Source organism: Phycodurus eques, chromosome 4, assembly GCF_024500275.1.
Source record: "Phycodurus eques isolate BA_2022a chromosome 4, UOR_Pequ_1.1, whole genome shotgun sequence".
In the NCBI taxonomy this organism is placed as follows: Eukaryota; Metazoa; Chordata; class Actinopteri; order Syngnathiformes; family Syngnathidae; genus Phycodurus; species Phycodurus eques.
This window is the reverse complement of record NC_084528.1, coordinates 5599838-5621518: the sequence shown is the minus strand read 5'-3', so window position 1 is coordinate 5621518 and position 21681 is coordinate 5599838. Positions and strand designations below refer to the sequence as shown.

Genomic DNA, 21681 nt, shown 5'->3' with positions numbered 1-21681 from the left:
GTGAAAGTCTGAATGTGACAGACAATGGTTGTCTGTCTCTATATGTGCTTTGCAACCAATCCAGAATGTAGTCTGCCTTTTTGCCTGATGGGATAGGCTCCAGCTCCCTGCAACCGTGCACAGGATAAGTAGATAAGCAGAGATTGGCTGGATGGATTATTTTACTGAGGACCAGGGGAAACACCTATAGCTTTTTCATATAGCTTTGGCATTATACTGTAATTGCAATTTGCTCTGTTCTTATTAGTCTGAGCATATTCTGTGGACAGTTGAAACACTGAGTTTGTTATGTCAGTCATGGTTTTGGCATTAGTTTTTTCTTTTTTCTTTTTTCTTTATTTTGGCGGTTTGTCTCCATTTGCATTCTTATGTGGTCACTGTTGGCAGAAATAACAGCCTATTCGAAAGAGCTGTATTTGTCTAAATGTCATGACCACAGTCAGATCAGACCAGGAGGCTTGTCTGCTTGAGAACCATTGGCCTGTATGGATAAAGCTGATGGAAATCGCAGAATGCATCTCAAACCAGCTCTGAGCTACGATTGGATCTATAGAAACTCACTATGAAAGAAATAGGTTATTTTGTGAGTCATTACTGTTAATTCTCACACCTTTTTGATTTCACATATTCATTTTAATGACTAAAAGCAACTTGCTGTTCCTGTTTATTTTGACATTTTAGCCAGTCAAAAGAGGAAACAGACTAGGGAATAGTACCTCTGCTGTTATAGTGGCTGTAACTCATGACTCATATCTTCTGCACAACACCAGGCTCTGTTTTGCCTGATTCCGACTGGGGCATTAGAGAGGAAGACAGGTGTGCCAGTCAGTAAGTAACCTAGTCCAGCAGTTTGGGAGTCTTCCAGTTGGCTTCGCCTCGATTTGGAGTATGATTTTGTGACAGCACCAACGGAGGACAGGTCAGGAAATGGGGCTTAATGTTGTTGAAATACACCTGGCAGTAGCTGTAGTTCAGATGCCTTATTTTTCATAACTCCTGACTAATTTTAATTTCCCATTTTTTTACAAGCTTATGTGTTCTCAGTTGAGAATTTATTGATATGAAAGACAAATGTGGGATCAGACACTGTCAATTCAATGAAGCATTGATTTTGCAAGTCAGTAAGCGGGTGTCTGAATTTATGAGCCAGGATCCCAAAAGGGTTGTGGCGCCAGTTCTGGTGGGTTCCTACATTATAGTTGAAGTATGCTAAAATGAGCGCTACTTCCCATGGTGCAAAGTCAACTTTGTTTCACACAAGTTGTTAGCTGCCCAATACAGGGTTATTTGTATTGTGTTAAATATTTCCATTGAGGCTTTTTTTTTTTTTTTTCCAGACCCGAAGGTTTCTGCCAAAGCTGTTTACCATGTTGCATTGCCAGCTGAAATCTGAAGTGTCTTGCTGTCCTCACAGCCAACATTCTGACCCTAATGAGACTTTCTTCAATTTATTTAAGTCCATCCGCATTGCTTTTTAAATGATGAGTTGTGCATAATATAATAAAAGCAGGTGCATAATTAAGGTTTTAGGGGATCTCATACGCATGACAGCTCCCTTGAAATCACACTTGAATAAGCCAACAAACCTTTATACTTTATCCTTTGCCAATCTGCCTATTGAAGTGGCTTTGCAGAGACATTTGCTCTGCATGTGGGGGACATTATTGTTGCACGGTCCCCTTCACTTTTTTTGTACATCAGCAAAAAGTAACTATGTACACAGGCATGCACAAACACATGAAAATGTGTTTGATGTCAAGCTATATATAATGTAACAGTTGTGATTGGAATAGTTGAGAACCATGGTTGTCAAATGCACCACATGCAACTGTGGATTAAAAGTATGCGTACTATAAAGTTAAACCTGTTGACCCTGTCACATTTTCTCTTTGCTTTTATCTTCTTTCTGTCCAACTGATTCTGTCTTTTCGTTGCCCCCCCCCCCTCCAAGGCAACAGGCGGTTTAGTACTCCGCACCCGTCTGTGTGCAGCTAACGGGTCGTGTCTCCCTGCTGAACCACCCAGGAGCAGAATAAAGGGAAAGATATAGAGAGACAGAAAGGAGAGCAAGAAAAGTAGAGAAGTTAAACGATTGCAGAGCTGCTTAGCAGGGGCAAAACCTCGGGACATACAGCACACTTTAAAGGGGAATTTAACCCAAGTTGTTAAAATGTTTTATTATACTGTATTATAAATGTGCATATCTTCTTTTTCAGCTGCTGTTTACTTAAATCTACAAAGTATTTATTCTGAAAAATACTTTAAAACACTCCATCTACTTGCTCATGGGGGGCACCATTTTTAGTTCTTGGACCGTGAATTTGCAAGAATGTGTGTGACTTGTCAAGAGTCAGATTGTATTATCCATTTATGTCCGTTTTATTTACAAGAAAAAAAAAACAGAGTTGGTAAATATTCAGTAACAAGCTAAACATCAGACAGAGCCACTTATTTAGTCAGCTAATGGTGGAATCCTGGCTGACGGTTGTTCTCGCATCGTCTAAATTGGTATTACAGCCTAACTTATCTACAAATTGCCATCATATACTTGTTGTCACCAACATCAACACAACACCCTCCCGAAATCATGTTCAATGGATAATTTCATATGGTAATAAAATGGTACTTAATTACGCTGTCATGTATTAAAATTGTAAAATACAGCTCCAGTTCAGCTAGGTGCTTGGCCCCTGGCCTCTCGCCCAATGCTTTGTTGGCTTGGGCCAGCCGGCGGACTACTTTAGTAAGTGAAAACTAATCTGCACACTTACACTTCATTCTGACAGCCTGACACAGTTGCATTTCCTACCAATCCTTTTTTTTTTTTAACAAACCAGGCTTACCTAAATGTGGTGTGGCAGGAGGTAACTGCTTCGTCGTCACTACGTCTGCGATAGAGGGCGACGTGGCCGCTTCCTTATATTGTTGACATTTTCTGTTTCATTGTTACTCCATGAATGCAATATTAAAATATGAACATTGGCACGTATTCAATACTTCTAGACTTAAAAACGATGCCTGCAGAAAACAGTTCCCCCTTGTTTTCTGATCACATTTTTGATTTTCATACAGCTCTTAGCCTGCCCATGTAAAAACTTGCATGTGCGAGCACATTTCCTTATTCTAGTACGTGTTCTTGATTGCTTCACAAATCGATAGTATTGGTCTGTCCCTACGTCGTCTTTTATTTTTACACAATATTAATCCATTTAAAGTGGTGAAAATAGCTTGAGAACAAATCGATAAACGCTCTTGAATGCTGAAAATATCTTGAAGTGATCCAAGTTCCTCGTTCTGCCGAGGCCTGCAGCTTGATTGTCACCTATAGTGAAAGTCTAGAAGTTTTTGTTTTGACAATAATGAATGAAAACAGGTTAGATACATTCCAGTAGGCTTGTTTTGTTAAAATCGAATTCTGTAATTCTTTGTTGCAGAAGGAAGGAAGCTCTATGGGCATAGGTAAGTGCGTGCATGCAGATTAATTTCCACCTATATACACGTATTTAGTCAACTCGTTGTTGTATTGATTGGATCAGTTTTGAAGAGTTTCGAAAGATGACATAATATAGCCGTTTGTGAAATTAAAGGCTCTTTATACGGTCGGTGGCGGCACGGTGGCCGACTGGTTAGAGCGTCAGCCTCACAGTTCTGAGGACCCGGGTTCAATCCCCGGCCCCGCCTGTGTGGAGTTTGCATGTTCTCCCCGTGCCTGCGTGGGCTTTCTCCGGACACTCCGGTTTCCCCCCACATCCCAAACACATGCATGAATTGGAGACTTTAAATTGCCCGTAGGCATGACTGTGAGTGCGAATGGTTGTTTGTTCCTATGTGCCCTGCGATTGGCTGGCAACCAGTTCAGGGTGTACCCCGCCTCCTGCCCGATGACAGCTGGGATAGGCTCCAGCACCCCTGCGACCCTAGTGAGGAGAAGCTGCTCAGAAAATGGAAATGTACGGTCGGTGGCATTGTGTGACCGTGGTGGTTTTTAATGGGTACGTCTGGCACCCAGCGGGGTGTTCATGCCAATTTAATCATCCATCCATCAATTTTCCATACCGCTTATCCTAACTAGGGCCGCAGGAAAGTGAAAGTGTCCTTTTCAAATCTCCAATAGAAGGTATTCAAGTCGTTGGCTAGTGTGCTATTGTTCTCAGCTTGGGGGGATCGTCGCTTGTAATTAGTCAGCAATTGGAATGCATGCCAGACTGATTTAGAGTCATTAGCGCTAAACCTTTTTTCCAACTTTGCTGCATAGTTCCTCTTTGCAATATTAATTTCTTTAGTAAGCTGGTTTCTAGCTCGATTATACACGGCCCTGTCCCCGCTCTATGCGTCCTCCTTAGCTTGGCGAAGCTGCTTAAGTTTGGCAGTGAACACGGCTTGTTGTCGTTGAAAGTGCGAAATGACTTTGTTGGTACACACATATCTTCACAGAAACTGATATAGGATGTGACAGTGTCCGTATATTCATCCAGGCTGCCAGCTGAATTTTCAAAGACACTCCAGTCTGTGCAGTCTAAACAGCTTTGAAGTTCCATTTTTGCTCCATTGGTCCACTTTTTCACTGTTTTCACTGTAGGCTTCAGTGCATTTAAGATCTTGCCTGTATGTCGGTATTAAGTGAATTAAGCAGTGATCAGACGAGCCCAGGGCTGCACGAGGTATAGCACGATATGCGTTTTTTTAGCGTAGTATAGCAGTGGTCTAAAATGTTATTTTCCCTGGTAGGACAGTCGATGTGCTGCTTGTATTTAGGGAGTTCGTGGTTGAGTTAAGCTTTGTTAAAGTCCCCGAGAATAATGAGGGGTGAGTCCGGGTGTTTTTCTTTTCAATTTCGTTGACTTGTTCGGCGACCGTTAGCAGTGCGGCGTTCGTGTTAGCTTGAGGCGGGATGTACGCTCCAGCGAGGATGAATGATGCAAACACGCGGCGAGTAGAATGGCTTACAGTTCAAAAACAGCGACTCCAAATGCGGGCTGCAGTGTGTGCTGAGCTCCATGAAGTCCGTACACCATTTTTCGTTGATAGAGAAGCATATCCCGCCGCCTTTTGTTTTCCCCGATAACTCCGCGATGCGGTCCACTCGGTGAAGATGAAAACCCGGAAGCATGACGGCGCCATCGGGTACAGGGTCGCAGAGCCAGGTCTCCGTAAAGCACATGGCAGCGGAACGTCCGAAGTCTTTACTGGTCTTTATCAGAAGATGAAGCTCGTCCATTTTGTTGGGTAGGGAGCGTACATTCGCGAGGTGGATCGACGGGAACGCCAATCTGTATCCTCTCTTGCGGAGTTTCGCCTGGATGCCGGCTCGCTTCCCTCTGTGGCGTCACCTCCGCCTCCATGCGCCGAAAACCGCGGACGCCGCTCCGGTGAGTAACTCGAGGAAAAAACTGGGCGGATTGCGAAAGTTGGTGAAGGAACCTTCTTCAGAGTGCTCAGCACATCAGAATGGGCCGAAGGTTCAACTTCCAACAAGACTGACCCAATGACACACAGCTAAAATAACGAAGGAGTGGCTTCAGAACATCTCCGTGACTGTTCTTGAATGGCCCAGCCAGAGCCCTGACTTAAACCCAATTGAGCATCTCTGGAGATATCTGAAAATGGCTGTCCATCATTGTTCACCATCCAACCTGACAGAACTGGAGAGGATCTGTAAGGAGGAATGGCAGAGGATCCCCAAATCCAGGTTGCATCATTCCCAAAAAGACTCATGGCTGTATTAGCTCAAAAGGGTGCTTCTACTAAATACTGAGTAAAGGGTGTGAATACTTTTGGGTGTGTGATATTTCAGTTTTTCCTTTTTAAGAATTCTGCAAAAATTGGGGTGCGGTGTGTACATTGAGGAAAAAAATTAATTTAAATGATTTTAGCAAATGGCTGCAATATTAGAGTGAACATTTTAAGGGGTCTGAATACTTTCCGTACCCACTGTGTGTGTGTGTGTGTTGCATGTGTGTGTGTGTCCATAACACACACTGAGTTTCTGATGGACATAAACCTGAAGGACACCAATCCAACTGCTGTTACATAAACCTCCCTTAAGCTTGTCTTTCCCACGCATGCAACTACAGACACACATACTCATCTCGCTCTCAACTGACAGATGAAATGTTAACTGTTCCGAGATTCTTTTCCGTTTTAGGTTTCTAGGCTAGACATTCCTTCACATAAATCATCATTTCAGTTTTGGCTGAGGTGGGAGAGGGTTCGGTGGCAAAGCAGGCCCTATCCCAGCTTTTTTTAAATGTGTTGCAGCCATAGAATTCTATCGCACTACTCGCTTGAAGTCTCGGCGCCCTTTGCACAATGGTCATTGCACCGGGGGACTTTTTTTATTTTTTATTTATTTATTTTTTTGTCGTCAATGTCTTTATGTCTCAAAAGTGTTCTCTGTCAATTGACTATCTGTTGTCGTACTAGAGCGGCTCCAATTACCGGAGACAAATTCCTTGTGTGTTTTTTGGACTTGGCATATAAAGATGATTCTGATTATCAGTTTGAACATTAAATATCTTGTCTTTGTAGTGTATTCGATTAAATATAGGTTGAACATGATTTGCAAATCATAGTATTCTGTTTCTATTTATGTTTAACTCAACGTCCCAACTTTATTTGAATTGGGGTTGTATATTTGATGTTGGAATTCAATTCTTCCTTTTTAGCGTCTTGTGCTATGCCGTCAAGGCAATGTTATTTTATGAATCATATAGAATTAGAGTCAAGCAGAAGGTTCCGCCAACATTATTGTGAAAGTACCTTGCCTGCAGTTGTACTATCCTTCACCTTACCATCTTTTTATGTTGCTTTACATTATCTTGCAGGAGTAAAAGGTCTTCTGTCCCCACCACAGAGTGTATTGTGGAGCTTCCTCACTTCACTGTGCAGGCCACAAGAGCACAGACACATCTGCTCCAAGCAATCTGGCAAAGCTGGACACCTGGCATTTTGAATTGGGCACCCTCGATATCCAGCGAAAGCCTTATCAATGAGGTTTACAAAGCTCCAGGTAAAATAAAGCGTTAGGTCTTAATCAACTCATAACTGCTCAGTGGTGCCCTTAATTGTTTTAATACTAGCACAAAGTGCAAGCTTTGTACAGTATGTACAGTGCCCTCTAAAAGCATTGGAATGGCAAGGTCAATTCCTTTGCTTTTGCTGTATACTGAAGACATTTGGGTTTCAGATCAAAAGATAAATATGAGACAAAAGTTCAGAATTCCATCTTTTATTTCAAGATATTACATCTTTTTGTGTTAACTCTGGACAGAGCACCTTTTGTTTGAAGCCGCCCACTTTTCAAGTGAGCAAACGTATTGGAACGTGTGACTGATGGGTGTTTCTAGTTGCTCAAGTTTTGCCTTTTAGATCGATTGCTTAAACATTAGAGAGTGCTTGTTGTTGGTTTTTGGTTTCACCTGTGAAAACTGCATTTGCTGTTAAGCAAACGTGAAGACCAGAGAGCTGTCTATGGGAGAAAAGCAAACCATTTTGAAGCTGAGAGAAGCGGGAAAATCGATTAGAGCTATTGCACAAACATTGGGCATAGCCAATACAACAATTTGGAAAGTCCTGAAAAAGAAAGAACCTACTGGTGTGTACTGAGCAACAGACATCGAAGAGGTCGGTCAATGTTATCAACAGCAGTTGATGACAGAAACATTGTGAGACCTGCGAAGAAACACCCAAAGACAACAGTCAGTGACATCACTGCCAATCTCCACAGGGCAGGGGTGAAGGTATCGCAATCCACTGTTTGAAGACTACAAGAGAAGAAATATACAGGCCATATCACATGAGACCAAGATTAACCTCTCCCAAAGTGATGGAAAGGCCAGAGTATGGAGAAAGAAAGGAATTGCATGTGAGCCAAAACACACAAGCTCATCTGAGAAGCATGGTGGAGGTAATGTCATAGCTTAGGCTTGCATGGCTGCTTCTGGAACAGGCTCACTCCTCTTTATTGATGATGTAACTCATGATGGTAGCAGCAGAATGAGTTCTGAAGTCTACAAATCCATTTTGTCTGTCAATTTACAGAAAAAATGCACTTTAAATTAATCAGGAGAAGCTTCCAAGAAGCTTCCAAATGCAACAAGACAATGACCCAAAACACTGCCAACACAACAAAGGACTTCATCAGGGGGAAATAGTGGAAGGTTTTAGACTGGCCAGGTAAATCACCAGACCCAATAGAGCATGCATGCATTTTATCTCCTGAAGAGGAGACTGAAGAGGGAGAAGCCCCCAGAAACAAACAAGAACTGAAAGAGGCTGCAGTAAAGGCCTGGAAAAGCATTTCAAATGAAGAATGCAACAGTCTGGTGAAGTCAATGGCTCGCAGGATTGATACAGTTATTGCTAGTAAGGCTTATGGCACCAAATATTAAATGTCATAGTTAATTTAATAATGTCAGTTCCAATACTTTTGCTCACTTGAAAAGTGGGTGGCTTCAAACAAAAGATGCTCTGTTCTGAGTTGTTTAACGCATCTAGATGTAAATACCATAAAATAAAAGCTGGAATTCTGAACTTTTGTCTCATATTCATCTTTTGATGTGAAACCCAAATGTCTTCAGTATACAACAAAAACAAAGGAATTGACCTTGCTGTTCCAATACTATTGGAGGGGACTGTTTGTCTGCATGTTACCAGCGTAACACAACTACTTCACTGATTTTTATAAGACATTTTGAAGCGGTATGGCAGAGGCTTGAGCAGAAAAGTTGGCGTTCACATACTTCATATGCTCTCTTTTTAAAACTGAACCCCAAAAACTTTCTATTGCGTCAGAAAATGGCACTATGAGATCAGAAAGCTACAGCAGTAAACTTGTGTGACAGACAGCTGAGCAATGAAATTAAATTGTCCATAAAGCCTAAAGTAAAGCCAAAGTAAACAGAGTTGGGTGATATTTTGAATTTCCATCATTAATCATGACTACAGAAGCATGAAAAATTGTTCCTTTATATATTCCTCACATAAAATGGATAAATGAAAACATTCACACTTTCAGTCACATAAATGTGGATCAACTTCTGCCTGGTAGGGGGCTAAGAGTTGGAAGTGGTTCTGAAGACAAGGTGAAATGAACTAAAACTCCTTTATGCTTCAGATTATCTGCCATAGCAATCTTCCGTTTCAGCGTTTTGCCTTTTGTTAGAGTCAAATTAAAACAGTAGCACTTCTCATGATGGTCACATCTGGACAGTTCTCTGGAGGGTTCGGGGTTTTCCAACTCATTACGATTGCGTTGTTTGGTAAGCCATCGGTCTCTGGCTGCCAAACCAGCAAAGCTACCTTTTTACTGTTGTGTGGCTGCCAAAATGTATGAAACTGGTCTCCTGTGGAGTAAAATCAAATATTCCTCTTCTCTCACTCTGCGTTCTCTTGGAACAGGGTTTGACCAGAACAATTTTAACATCTGGACATTTGGTTGCAGGTTAGAAAAAAAGGTGGTGAGGGAGCCTTTTGGAGGCAAAGAAGTGTTGAGGAATTGTTGATGTGTTCTCTAGTTTTGTAGTTTAAACGTGGAGGTGTTGAATAAATGTTTGAAACTGCATATGAATGTGGGATGGTGAGTAGCTTTTTACAACTTTTAATTTAGTTTTACAGCTCAACCTTTACTATTGTTTTTGTGGTTAACGATCAAGCCGTGACACGAATATCGAAAATTAGCAAATAATGGACGCCCATCCTAAGAATGTTTGTATTTAGGTATACACATAGTAAATTTGGTCTGGTTCTTAAAGGAGCAACACAGGTTGCGGCTTCGTGTTAATTTTTTGCCTGACCCACCAACCTCAGTGGTTGAACATAAAGACTTACAGTATGGGACCACACGATCAGCTACTTTGGTGTAGTTCTCTAGGGCAGGGGTCACCAATCTTTTTCGCACCACAGACCAATATCACAAAAGACATATTTTGACGGACTGTCGCAGCCGCTGCGCAGCCAGATTGAGACCCCCACAAAGCCTGCTGTCTCGTTGGGGAGTTTCTAGTGCGGCACACAATCATGGCTGAGTTCAACTAAATTGAGAAAGGAACAAATCAGTTCATGAAGTGATTCCATTCAGTATGTTCACTCAAAAGATTTGTTCATTTCAGTGAGTTGTTTGTGAACGACACAACACTCATCGAGCCCAGTCTATCGCTCCGCTCCAAAAAACCCCCCAAAAAAATGAAAAATGCGGAGTGACACACTTGAATCTGGTAAAATTTTTGATGAAAACTTGGGCCTATTATGCTACTGCATTTTAATGTGGGTCATTTTGTTGGTATTTGAAGAGCTGTTTTTTGAGGTGGCGCTTGGTGTAAAAAGTTTCAGAATCATTGATTGATTGTGGGCATTTGGGCGGCATCTTAGGGCATTACTGAAAGAGTACAATAATATGTGGATAGGTGCCAATCGGTGGATTCTTTCAGTAAATAGTTGTAAGAAAAGAAACAAATCACGGATGGCAATTTGGAAGGGGTTCACTGTACAATTTCTACGATATAATAACGATAAAGGCACTTTAAGGGTCACGGTAAAAAAAAAAAAAAGATCTTAATTTTGCTGAATAAGCCTATGTTCTATTATTAATAATACAGTTGTTATGGTCAGCCTTAAAGCATAGATTTGGGTGTTGTGTGGATAAAAAAAAGCCTAAAAGATGGATTCCGTAAATGCAAGTGTAATTGTTATAATGTTTAAAAAAATTGTAATATTTTTACACTTGCTAATTCTCTTCACAACACAGGTTTACCTTCTGTTTCTCTTTAAAGTGCTGACACAGTAGCATTGTGTTAATAGTCATCGTCGCAGTCGCATGACTTTTCTCTTAATGTTGCTTTCTGACAGAGTGACTGCGGTTATTTTCCAATAATTACAAAATCCAGAACTGGAACCGGGTTAGAGACCTGTGTTCATTCTTCTTTCACCAACCTGTGGCCATACATCCGCTGCCTAGACCAGTGGTGTCAAACTCAATCGCACAGGGGTCCAAAAATCAACACACACTTTAGGTTGTGGGCCAAAAAGGATATCACAATTATTGAATAGACTAAAATAATTTTTTTATTAACATCAATATTAATTGAAAAAGACAGGATACAGTATTACAATAACATAATACTAATACTGTATGTTACTCTGCATTAAAATATCTGTCAAAATTGTACAAATTCAAAATTTTAACATGCTAAAATTATAATATATTCAGTCAAAGTTAAGGTAATCATGAATCCAAACTTCCATTTTTCTTTGCTATTATGCCATTTTGTCAGAGCTGGATATTACTTATTTTTTTTAATCCTTTTTTTCTGCAGCAAGTTCATTTACGTTTTGGGTAAGGTCCTGTGTTGAAGAGATTCTCAGGATGGACTGCTGGACTGCAGGTGTTCATGAGTGAGGCAACTCCTGTGTGATGTTTCGTTCATTTTCATCACAGAGAACAGCTGCTCACACAGCTATGTGCCTTCAAAGATGCACAGCGTTCGAGCTACAGAATGATTGCCGTTAGCCTGTTGTTCTGTAGGGTGGCTTCTCCGCGCTGTATTATTGCATTTGTAGTTTGTGCTTCATCACACTGCTACCGCTAAAAAATATATATTGTGGCGTTAGGGAATCTGAGGAGAAGGCATTTCCCAGCATGTTTTGCTGCCTGTTATCATGCCTCTTTAATGTGTTATTTTGTGCAGACATGGTGTAATAGTTAAAGTGGTGTCGTTTCTAGTCATGTCGAATTAAATTATTGCTAGCTTTTGGTGGTGGCCAGTCTGGTACTCTGAATTGCAATGTGAGTGCGGTAATTGACACTCTGGTCTCTTGCGACATTTTTGAACCACATCTGTGGTTCTGTTAAGTACAAAGTAATTATTGCTGTGAAGAGTAAAGTCACCATATGTTTACGGCTTAGTTTACATCCGTGGTGTGGGTCAGTTCCACGCTATTTATCAAATGATTGGTGTTGGCCACTTCCGGTATGGAATGCAAATACATCCGGCCCGAAACTTTGACACATATGGCCTTGACTGATGCACTCAAACATAAAGGCTGAAGCTGCACCCTGAACAAGAAAAAAACTGTTCGCTTTGAACATTGTTTTTTTTTTTTTTTTTTTTTTAAAGGAATTTTACCCCCCTCCCTTTTGATGTTACAGGGTTTCTCAATAGTAAAAGGTGTTTCATATTGACTATCTGTTAACACATATGGTCAGTGTCCTTCGTGGGGGAGATGCTTTGGATTGAGATTTCTTCTCCAAAGAAAAAAATCAAAAGCAAGGGGGGCAAACTCATGAAAGCTGAAATTTTAATCTCAGGGTACTGACAGGCAGGTAAGGTTTCCTTGAAATAATTTTGGCCTCAGATTAAAGCAGCTGTCAGAGATTTGAAATAATTGAAAAAGACTAACACAACCACAAGAACTTGTAAGTAACTTATTATTTTTTAAATTACTGCACAGTGGCAGCAATTTTAACTCAACAGGCAGCATGGTTATTAGCCTACATTTGGCATTGAAAGCTGATCGATGATTGAATAAAATCAGAAAATAAAAAAGTGTAAAATTGTGTTTTTGCAGCACAACACAGATTTCCAGTGCTGTTTTCTCTTCATCTAAGATACGAGTTTTATGTGGTGACCAGTGATGGGAGTAATGGCGTTATAAATAAATGGTGTTCCAAAGTGTGTTCCTTTTTGTGCATAATCTAAGTACAGTGGTCCCTTGAAATATGAGTTTAATTTTTTTCCTTTCTCAAATTATCTGTCCCAGTAAAAATGAACGGAAATACAATTACAGTGGACCCCCGCATCGTTGTGGTTCGGCATCTATGTATTTGCAGCAATTTTATAAAATAGTTAATTTTTTTGTGGGGAACCTATGCCCGCTTTTCATGGAAAAAGCTTATTAGTAGTATTGTACAACTTAGTCAGCCTTTTATTTTTTTTTCATATTTCGTATTATTATTATTATTTCACAAATCTATTTTATTGGTCAGTTCCCACATGGGTCTGTTATTTTTTAAGTTATTGCTCAATATAAAAAATGGCTGCTCTCTTGGACGATGGAACCTAATTGGCTCGACAAACGAAATTTTTTTGGCCTCCTGAAATGTGATTGTTTTGGAGATGTGAGATTTGCTCTCCACATAACCAATAAACATGGAAAATGTCAGCACAAAACATGAATGTACCAAATGGATTGACCCTCCATGTTTTTCTTCTGTGGTCTCTATTGGTAGTTGGCAAGCCAACTAAATGGCGCATTAGTACCACCGACTGACATTGTCCTTCCACTGCAAGGAAACCATTGTGAACTAATTATGGCTGGATATTGTGAAGTGGTGGCTGGGGTTCTGAAGCGCATTTGTATCTCAAATTTTGCTTGTATCTTAAGACAAAATATCTGGAAAAACTTGTAATTCAATGCACCCATGTCTAGTTTTTTAATCATGATAACGCTGTTACTGCCAACAAACGCAGACTAATTCAGTTAGTAAGTCAATTACGTTTTTGAGAAAGTAATTGGTTACGAGAACTAGTTCTCCAAGTACTTTACAAAACACTGGTGGTAACACGTGATACCAGCTCTCTCCTTTTTATTCCACACAACACACTAGTGTTATGTTTTTGTGGGGTTGCAGAAAAACCTCGTCGTACTTTGTGTCTGGTGGAAATGGAGAGGTGTCCCATAGAGAGAAAGGGATTTACATTTGTACACGTACTAACTCTTAACACCATGTCAGCTGTCCACTTAGGGTAGAAACTGCTTTTCATTCATTTATTTATTTTTTTGCTCGAAGAAAGTCCTGGACTTTTTTGATGTGTTGACAGACTTTGTTTTACATTTTCTTTCAATCTTTTCTGAGTATACAGACCCTTCCCAAAAAAAATTTAATATCATGAAAAAGTTCATTTATTTCCATAATTCCATTCAAAAAGTTAAACTTTCATAGATTATAGATTCAGGGCCCACAATTTTAACAATTTAAAGTATTTATTTATTTATTTTTAAATGTAAATTGGGCTTCCAGCTCATAAAACCCACAAAATCAGGAATTCAAAAAAATTTAGTTGGCTGGTCAGTCAAGCACTGTGATGGCATGGGCATCAAACCAGGTTTTGGTGCTGGAAGATGAAATCTGCATCTCCATACAGATCCTCAGCAGAAGGAATCATCAAGTTGTCTAAAACATTCTGGTAGACTGTTACGTGACCTTGGATTTAAGAAAGCAGAGTTTACCAACACCTGCATTGGAAATTGCACCCCAAATCATGACTGTCTGTTTATATTTCACATTGGACCTCAAGCAACTTGGGTTCTGTTGTTCACCCGTCTTCCTCCAAACCCTTGAACCTTGATTCCCGGATGAAAGGCACACTTTACTTTCATTGGTAAATAGGACCTTGGACCACTGGCCAACAGTCCATTCCTTGTTCTCCTTGGCCCAGTTGAGACTCTTCCTACGTTAGCTCAGGCTCAGATCGGCATCTCCCGGATGCGTCTGAATGTGGTGGTTTTTGAAGCTGTGACTCCCGCCTCATTCCACTCTTTCTGGATCTCTGCTAGATTCTTGAATCTTCTCTGTTTGATAATCCGCTGAAGCCTACGGTCATCTCTTTTGCTGGTCCATCTTCTCCTGCCACAGTTTATCCTTCCACTAGACTTTCCATTGATATACTTGGACACAGCACTCTGTAAACAGCCAAACTCCTTAGCTATTAACTTTTACCATTGATACCATCCTATGGAGGGTATCAATGACGGTCTTCTGGCCAGTTGTCAAATCTGTAGTCTTCCCCATATTGAACCCAACTGTGACAATTGAACCAGACTGAAGCAATTTAATGACACCTGGAGAAACCTGTACAGGTGCTTTGAGTTTAGTAGATTATTAGTGTGTGACACTCAGTTTAAACAAATTATGGCCTGCAAAATTTGGTCTGATTTCTTCACAGTATTCTAATGTTTTTAATTCCTGATTTCCTGGGTTTTATGAGCTGGAAGTGAGGAAATGCGGTACAGAAAATGGATGGATGGATGCCCAAATTATATAAAAAAATAAACCAATAAATACTTTAAATTGTTTAAATTGTGGGCCCTGAATCTATAATCTATGAAAGTTTAACTTTTTGAATGTAATTATGGAAATACATAAGATTTTCTATGATATTCAAATTTTTTGGAAAGGGTCTGTATCAGAGTCCTCATTTCTATCGCACATTCATTGTTTGATCTGATTTTCCTTATGTATACTGTACATATAATTTATTTGCTTACTGGCTGTGATTGTCAGCGGCCCCCCTTGATTTATATTCTGTCATACTTTTGGGATCCGTGTGTGGTTTATAGTAGCAGCTATCATGGTAGCAATACCAGTAGCAAGCCTGTAATTCCTGCCTGCCGTGGCGTGCAGCCACTGCTAACCTCAGCTTTAGTGGCACACTGACCACACTGTCGTACCACATACTTCGCCAGTCTTGAGGTTTTTTTCATGTATTTCTTGCAACAAAATTGCAAGAATGGTCAGAAACCATTTTTCTAAAGTTACTTGGTTCCTCTCCATTACATATTAATTGCCAGCAGAGCTGATTTCTTTCACCAGACATTTTTAGAACCATTAAAATAAAAACGACGTCACGGAGTGACTGTCATGGGGTGAAATTCTTTAATCAAAGGCACATAATTTTGCTGAAATTCTAATATTATCACTTAATATAGATAAACTTGTGAAAAACAAAAGGTATCCTTTAAAACTTTAATTTGATAGCACAAACAGTATCTGTAGTTTCAATAAGCTGCCGAGTCACCGAGTTGACATTGAATTGATTTACTCACCCTAATTTGAACATTCCTGTTTTTGGGATGTAACTGTTACAATTTGAGCAGGCCTTCAAATTACTCAGATCATTTAATCCCTGTTCAAAGTACATTTTTCAAAAACATTTTTGCTTTGCATATTGAGTGCATCATGGACACCAAAATTCATTGTAAGTGTCATAGAGTGGCAAATTTATCAGGGACAGATTGCGCATGAAGTATAGACACTATTCAAGGTGGCGGCATTAATTCACACCTGCTGTTCACACACCTGGAAGAACACAATTTACTGGTAAAAGTCTGCCTATTCACTTACTGAATAGTTTATCAAAGACCCTAAATTTCAAAAACATTGTTGGCACACGTCACTGACTGACATTTTATGAAGAAAACATTAGTTCGAAGCTGTATAGCACCCTGTAAAACATTTATTTTTGGGGGAAAAAAACTTGTGTGGTGTGGGAAGTATAAAGTATGAGTATCATTTGCTTTTATGAAAAAGCTGCATTTTATTTTATAAGCGGTAAGGCCCTGGGAACACTGTGGCCACTAAAAATAAGCGCTGAGCGTTGCACGGCATTGAGGTCAGTATTGTAAAGGCCAGTCAAGTTCATCCACATCAAACTCTCTCATCCATGTCTTTATGAATCTTGATTTGTCAACTGATGTACAGTCATGTTGGAACCAGAAAGGGTCGTCTCCAAACTGTTCCCACAAAGTTGGAAATGCCCAACATATTAGACCCTGATCTACAGTGAAAGGAACTCCTAATGCTTCAACATACCAGAATATTTTGGACAGTCAAACAGTTTGGGGATTACGCCTTCCTGTTCCAACATGTCTGTGCACCAGTGCACAAAGCAAGGTCCATAAAGACATGGATGAGAGAATTTGGCATCGATGAACTTGACTGGCCTGCACAGAGTCCTGCCCTCCACCTGATAGAACACCTTTGGGTTGATTTCGATTAGAAAGTGAGCCAGGCCTTCTCGTCTATCAGTGTGTGTCACAAATTATGCTCCTGGAAGAATAGGCAAAAATTAACTCATGAAGTCACTCCTAAATCTTGTTTAAAGCCTTCCCACAAGAGCTGTTTTAGCCTCAAAGTGTAGACCACCATCATATTAAACCATATGGATTCAGAATGGAATATCACTTAAAATTAGAGTTGGGCATCGTTTGAATTTGAGCGATTCCAGTTCCTTATTTCGATTCCGGTTCCAAACGATTCTCAATTCCGATTCTTTTAGGGGGCTGGGTCAAAAAAGTTTGCATGGTTTAAATAAAAGGTGTCCAAATTATGAACATCCATTTTCTTACGAGCCCGCAGCGTAGACTAAAATGAACATTTTACTCAAAGTTCTTTATAACCAGTATCAATATCAAACCAATGAACTAAATGGCAATGTGTGTGGAACTAGCCTCATTGACTTAATATTCATTAATGTTTCAGATAAAAGTTAAATACAGCATTGTTAAAATAGTTATTTGGGACTGTTTCATCACGTGAAATGGTTTATATGTTCAAGTTTTAACTTGACTTCATGTTTTAACCTTGTAGCCTTTTATTTTGTAGGGTACGCACCTGGAACTAAGCATTTTAGCACGAAAAGTAACTTCACACGGCACTAGTGATTTTATTTTTTATTTTTTTAATGGATGGAACCAAATGCTATAAATCGCTGATTACTTTCCCTACCCACTGATGAGGCACAAGGTTATTGTTTGTGATACTGTGAGACATTTAAGTGAATTTTGTCCCAATTCATTGTGATGTAAAGTTGCTACGGTGAAGCTTTACCCCAATGTTAAATTAAGCTTCTTTTTTTTTGGCATCGCTTACGTTGGTTTGAAGACTAAAATAAATGCTAAAAAACATCAGTGCAAAAGTGCCAGCAACCTTATTAGCTGTCTCAATGTTAGCATAGACTTATTTTATTGTTTCACTCACCCAGTTGACTGAAAGATGACTTCACTGAAGCTCCGCGTGGTGTAGGCTGAGGCTCAGAGCGCGTGAGACGCTACACATCGTGAAAGCCTCCTTTGGACAATGTAATCTTTTTCCAAGTGTTGCACTGAGGTGACTGCTCATTAATGTGAACAAAGTTAAGACGAACTTTTGTTCGCCGCAGCCTGCCGTTGGGTACGAGCACATCATAGTGTGCGTTCTTCTTCGTTAGTTTACGCCGTTTCCTCGTTGTTTTTCCCCACTTCTTCGCGGCTGGAGGACTAGGCATCATAGGGAACCGAAATTTTTACATTTCAATGGTTCCGGGAGAACCGGAACGTTAGTCCCGGTTCCAATCGAATCTCGATGCCCAACCCTACTTAAAATCATATGTGAGTCAAAGAAGGTGAGCGAATACTTTTGACAATATAGTGTACATGAAATGTATCAGCAATGCAACCTTTATCTGACTTAATTCTTCATCAAAGTTAAGCGTTTAAGGACTATTTTATTTTGTCTAACGTATTGCTCTTAGAATGGTGTGTTGCTGTGTGTTATATGAGCTGTGACATAACTTTAGAAAGACAGAGTAAGCGTGTAAGGACAAAAAACGAAAAGTCATGATATACAGTGAGCAAAGAATGACCGATGAAAAAGTGGAATAATAAAGGTTGATGGTGAAACGTGACAGAAGGATGGACATAAAAACATTTAGAGTGTGGTGTGGACCCAATGCCAACACATCTGACGATTGCTTCACTTGCTATGCTGACACAGCTTCTCTGCACGTAATTGGGTGTGACACTCCACACATTTTTTTAAGCGATCTGGCCTGCACTATTGAGTGTTTTAACACACACTTTCATACTGAATTCCCTTCTCTACGCAAATTTGAGCTGGCTCATTTGGCCTCTCTGAGAAGTCAAACATTCGTCAAGCATTACATTAAAGCACTAAAGCACTTTCTACTCAGGAACTCAAGTAAATACGTAACAATTTTATGTCAATGAAGAAATGATGTTTTACAATTTTTTTGTGAATTAGTGAATTATAAAATTCATGGATAACAATAATGCTCTAGATATACTGTATGTTACCATAAAAAATATACAAACCCCAATTCCTATGAAGTTGGGACTTGGTGTAAAACAAATAAAGAGAATACAATGATTTGCAAATCCTTTTCAACTTATATTCATACATGCAAATCAGTTGCCTTTCGGTGAAATTCGACATTTTGAACTCAAAACAGGCCATTTACGTAAATCGTATATATCCGAAGATTTTTTTTTAGCGGGTCGCTGTCATCATAGGCTGTTTCATAGTCATTGAACGCTGGTAGCTATGTCCATTCCACACATCCACTATCCACACACAGATGTAATTTTCCGCCTGTGCGTTCAGGACCTGTTTTGGATAAGTCCCAGGAGTTGACGAGACCAGAAAAAACACTTCCGCCGCTCCAGCTGTTAAGCAGTAATGGTACTTTTACTCTGTTACAATGTCGCGCGCTACTTTTATTTATGAATTATTGCTTATTTATCAACTATTTCGTGCTCGAGACTACGATTTCGACTTCCGCATTCGGCGCTCTTTTTTTTATTTTAGTCAATTCTTTTCCAGAATAAGAGTGCTTAAAGAGGAGGATCCTATTCCTGTGGCACATTAGCAGGCATTAGCAAGTGCAGGTGGAGATGGGCCAGACTCAAGTTGGAGGCCAGAACAAAAAAGCAAAGAAATTAGGCAAATTGAAGTTGAATCTTCAATTTGTACATTAACATGTACTTCAGCGGTGTAAATAAATGTTTTTCTGCTTGAAATTTTTTTTTATTTTACCTTATTGTACTCTTCAGAGTCTTCCAGATTACTTAATTCACGTTAAAATCCCAAACCTTCTCTGCGGGAGCCTGGGGTATCCTCCCAGACCCTCATACAATGTTTTTTTTCTTGTGTTTGCATGTCTGTATATTAAATTGAATACAATACAAAACACAATATTAAAAGTTTAAACTGATGAACGTTGTTTTTGCGCCCCCCCCCCCCCCCAATTACGCTCTTATTTTCAATATGTTGCCTGGAACATGGTCCCAAAAAGCTGGGACAGGCACAACAAAAGACTGGGAACGTTGAGGAATGCTAAAAAACACCTGTTTGGAACATTCCATTGGTGAACAGGATAATTGGAAACAAATGAGTGTCATGATTGGGTATCAAAGGAGCATCCCTCAAAAGGCTCAGTTGTTCAAAAGCAAGGATGGGGCAAGGTTCACCACTTTGTGAACAACTGCATGAGCAAATAGTCCAACAGTTTAAGAACAACATTTCTCAACATACAATTGCAAAGAGTCGAAGGATTTCATCATCTGCAGTCAATAATATCAAAAGATAATTTCATCCAGAGACTCTGAAGAAATCTCTGCACGTAAGGGCAAGGCCGAAAACCAACATTGAATGCCAGTGACCTTCAATCCCTCAGGCAGCACTGCATTAAAAAGTGCATCAATGTGGAAAGGATATTGCCATGTGACTTCAGGAACACTTCATAAACCCATTGTCCGTTAACACAGTTCGTCGCTACATCTGCAGCTACATCTAAGACACACGCAAAGCAAAAACCACACATCAACCACACCCAGAAACACTGCCAGCTTCTCTGGGAGCGAGCTCATCTGAGATGGACTGAAGCATAGTGAAAAAGTGGGCTGTGGTCTGAGTCCACAAATTGTTCTTGGAAATCATGGATGTCACGTCCTCTGGGCCAAAGAGGAAAAAGACTATCTGGATTATTATCAGCGCAAAGTTCAAAAGCCAGCATCTGTGATGGTAGGGGTGTGTTTAAGTTCCATTGGTATGACTTATTTGCACACGTGTGAAGGCAACATTAATGCTGAAAGTTTTGGAGCAACATATGTTGCCATCCAAGCGACATCTTTTTCAGAGACATCTCTGCCTATTTCTTGCTTATTTCAGAAGGATAATGCCAAGCCACATTCTGCATGTTACAACAGAGTGGCTTCGTTGTAAAGGAGTGCAATTACTTGACTCACCTGTCAGCATTCCAGACCAATTTCCCGTTGAAAATGTGTTGCACGTTATCCATCCATCCATCCATTTCCTGAGCCGCTTCTCCTCACTAGGGTCGCGGGCGTGCTGGAGCCTATCCCAGCTATCATCGGGCAGGAGGCGGGGTACACCCTGAACTGGTTGCCAGCCAATCACAGAGCACATACAAACAAACAACCATATGCACTCACAGTCACACCTACGGGCAGTTTCAGACTCTCCAATTAAGGCATGTTTTTGGGATGTGGGAGGAAACCGGAGTGCCCGGAGAAAACCCACGCAGGCACGGGGAGAACATGCAAACTCCACACAGGCGGGGCCGGGGATTGAATCCCGGTCCTCAGAACTGTGAGGCTGACGCTCTAACCAGTCTGCCACCGTGCCGCCTGTTGCACATTATGAAGCACAAAATATGGCAGCAGAGACCCCAGACTGTTGAGCAATTGAAGTGGTAAAACAAGTAAGAATGGGAAAGAATTCCACCTACAAAGCCTCAACAAATGGTGTCCTCAGTTCCCAAATGCTTATTGAGTGTTGTTAAAAGGAAAGCTGATGTAACATAGTGGTAAACATGCCAGCTTTTTGGGAATGTGTTGCAGGCATCAAATTCAAAATGAGTGAATATATTATATCAGTTTGAACATTAAATACAGTATCGTGTCTTTGTCGTATATTCAATTGAATATAGATTGAAAGGATTTGCAAATCATTGTATTGTGTTTTTATTTACGTTTTACACAATGTCCCAGATTCATTGGAATTGGGGTTTGTACTTTTGGTTAAAGAGCATTTGCATGCTGGTGAGTGACAAAATATCAGCCCATGTAAGGAAAAGATTAATCAAGAATGTTTGGATGCATGGTTTT

At 40.2% G+C, this 21681-nt stretch overlaps 1 protein-coding gene across 10 annotated transcripts in view; it reads left to right on the top strand.

Annotated features, from left to right (window-relative positions):
* Positions 1–21681, top strand: part of LOC133401149 (intermembrane lipid transfer protein VPS13B-like) — a 482547-nt gene that overhangs the window by 114036 nt on the left and 346830 nt on the right. For all 10 annotated transcript variants that reach the window (XR_009768384.1, XM_061673722.1, XM_061673719.1 and 7 more), the window contains one exon: positions 6825–7009. Coding sequence is in view for 9 of the 10 variants with exons in the window: in XM_061673722.1 (XP_061529706.1) it covers positions 6825–7009 (185 nt within the window). In the remaining variant the exon portion in view is untranslated. The remainder of the gene's footprint in view (positions 1–6824; positions 7010–21681) is intronic.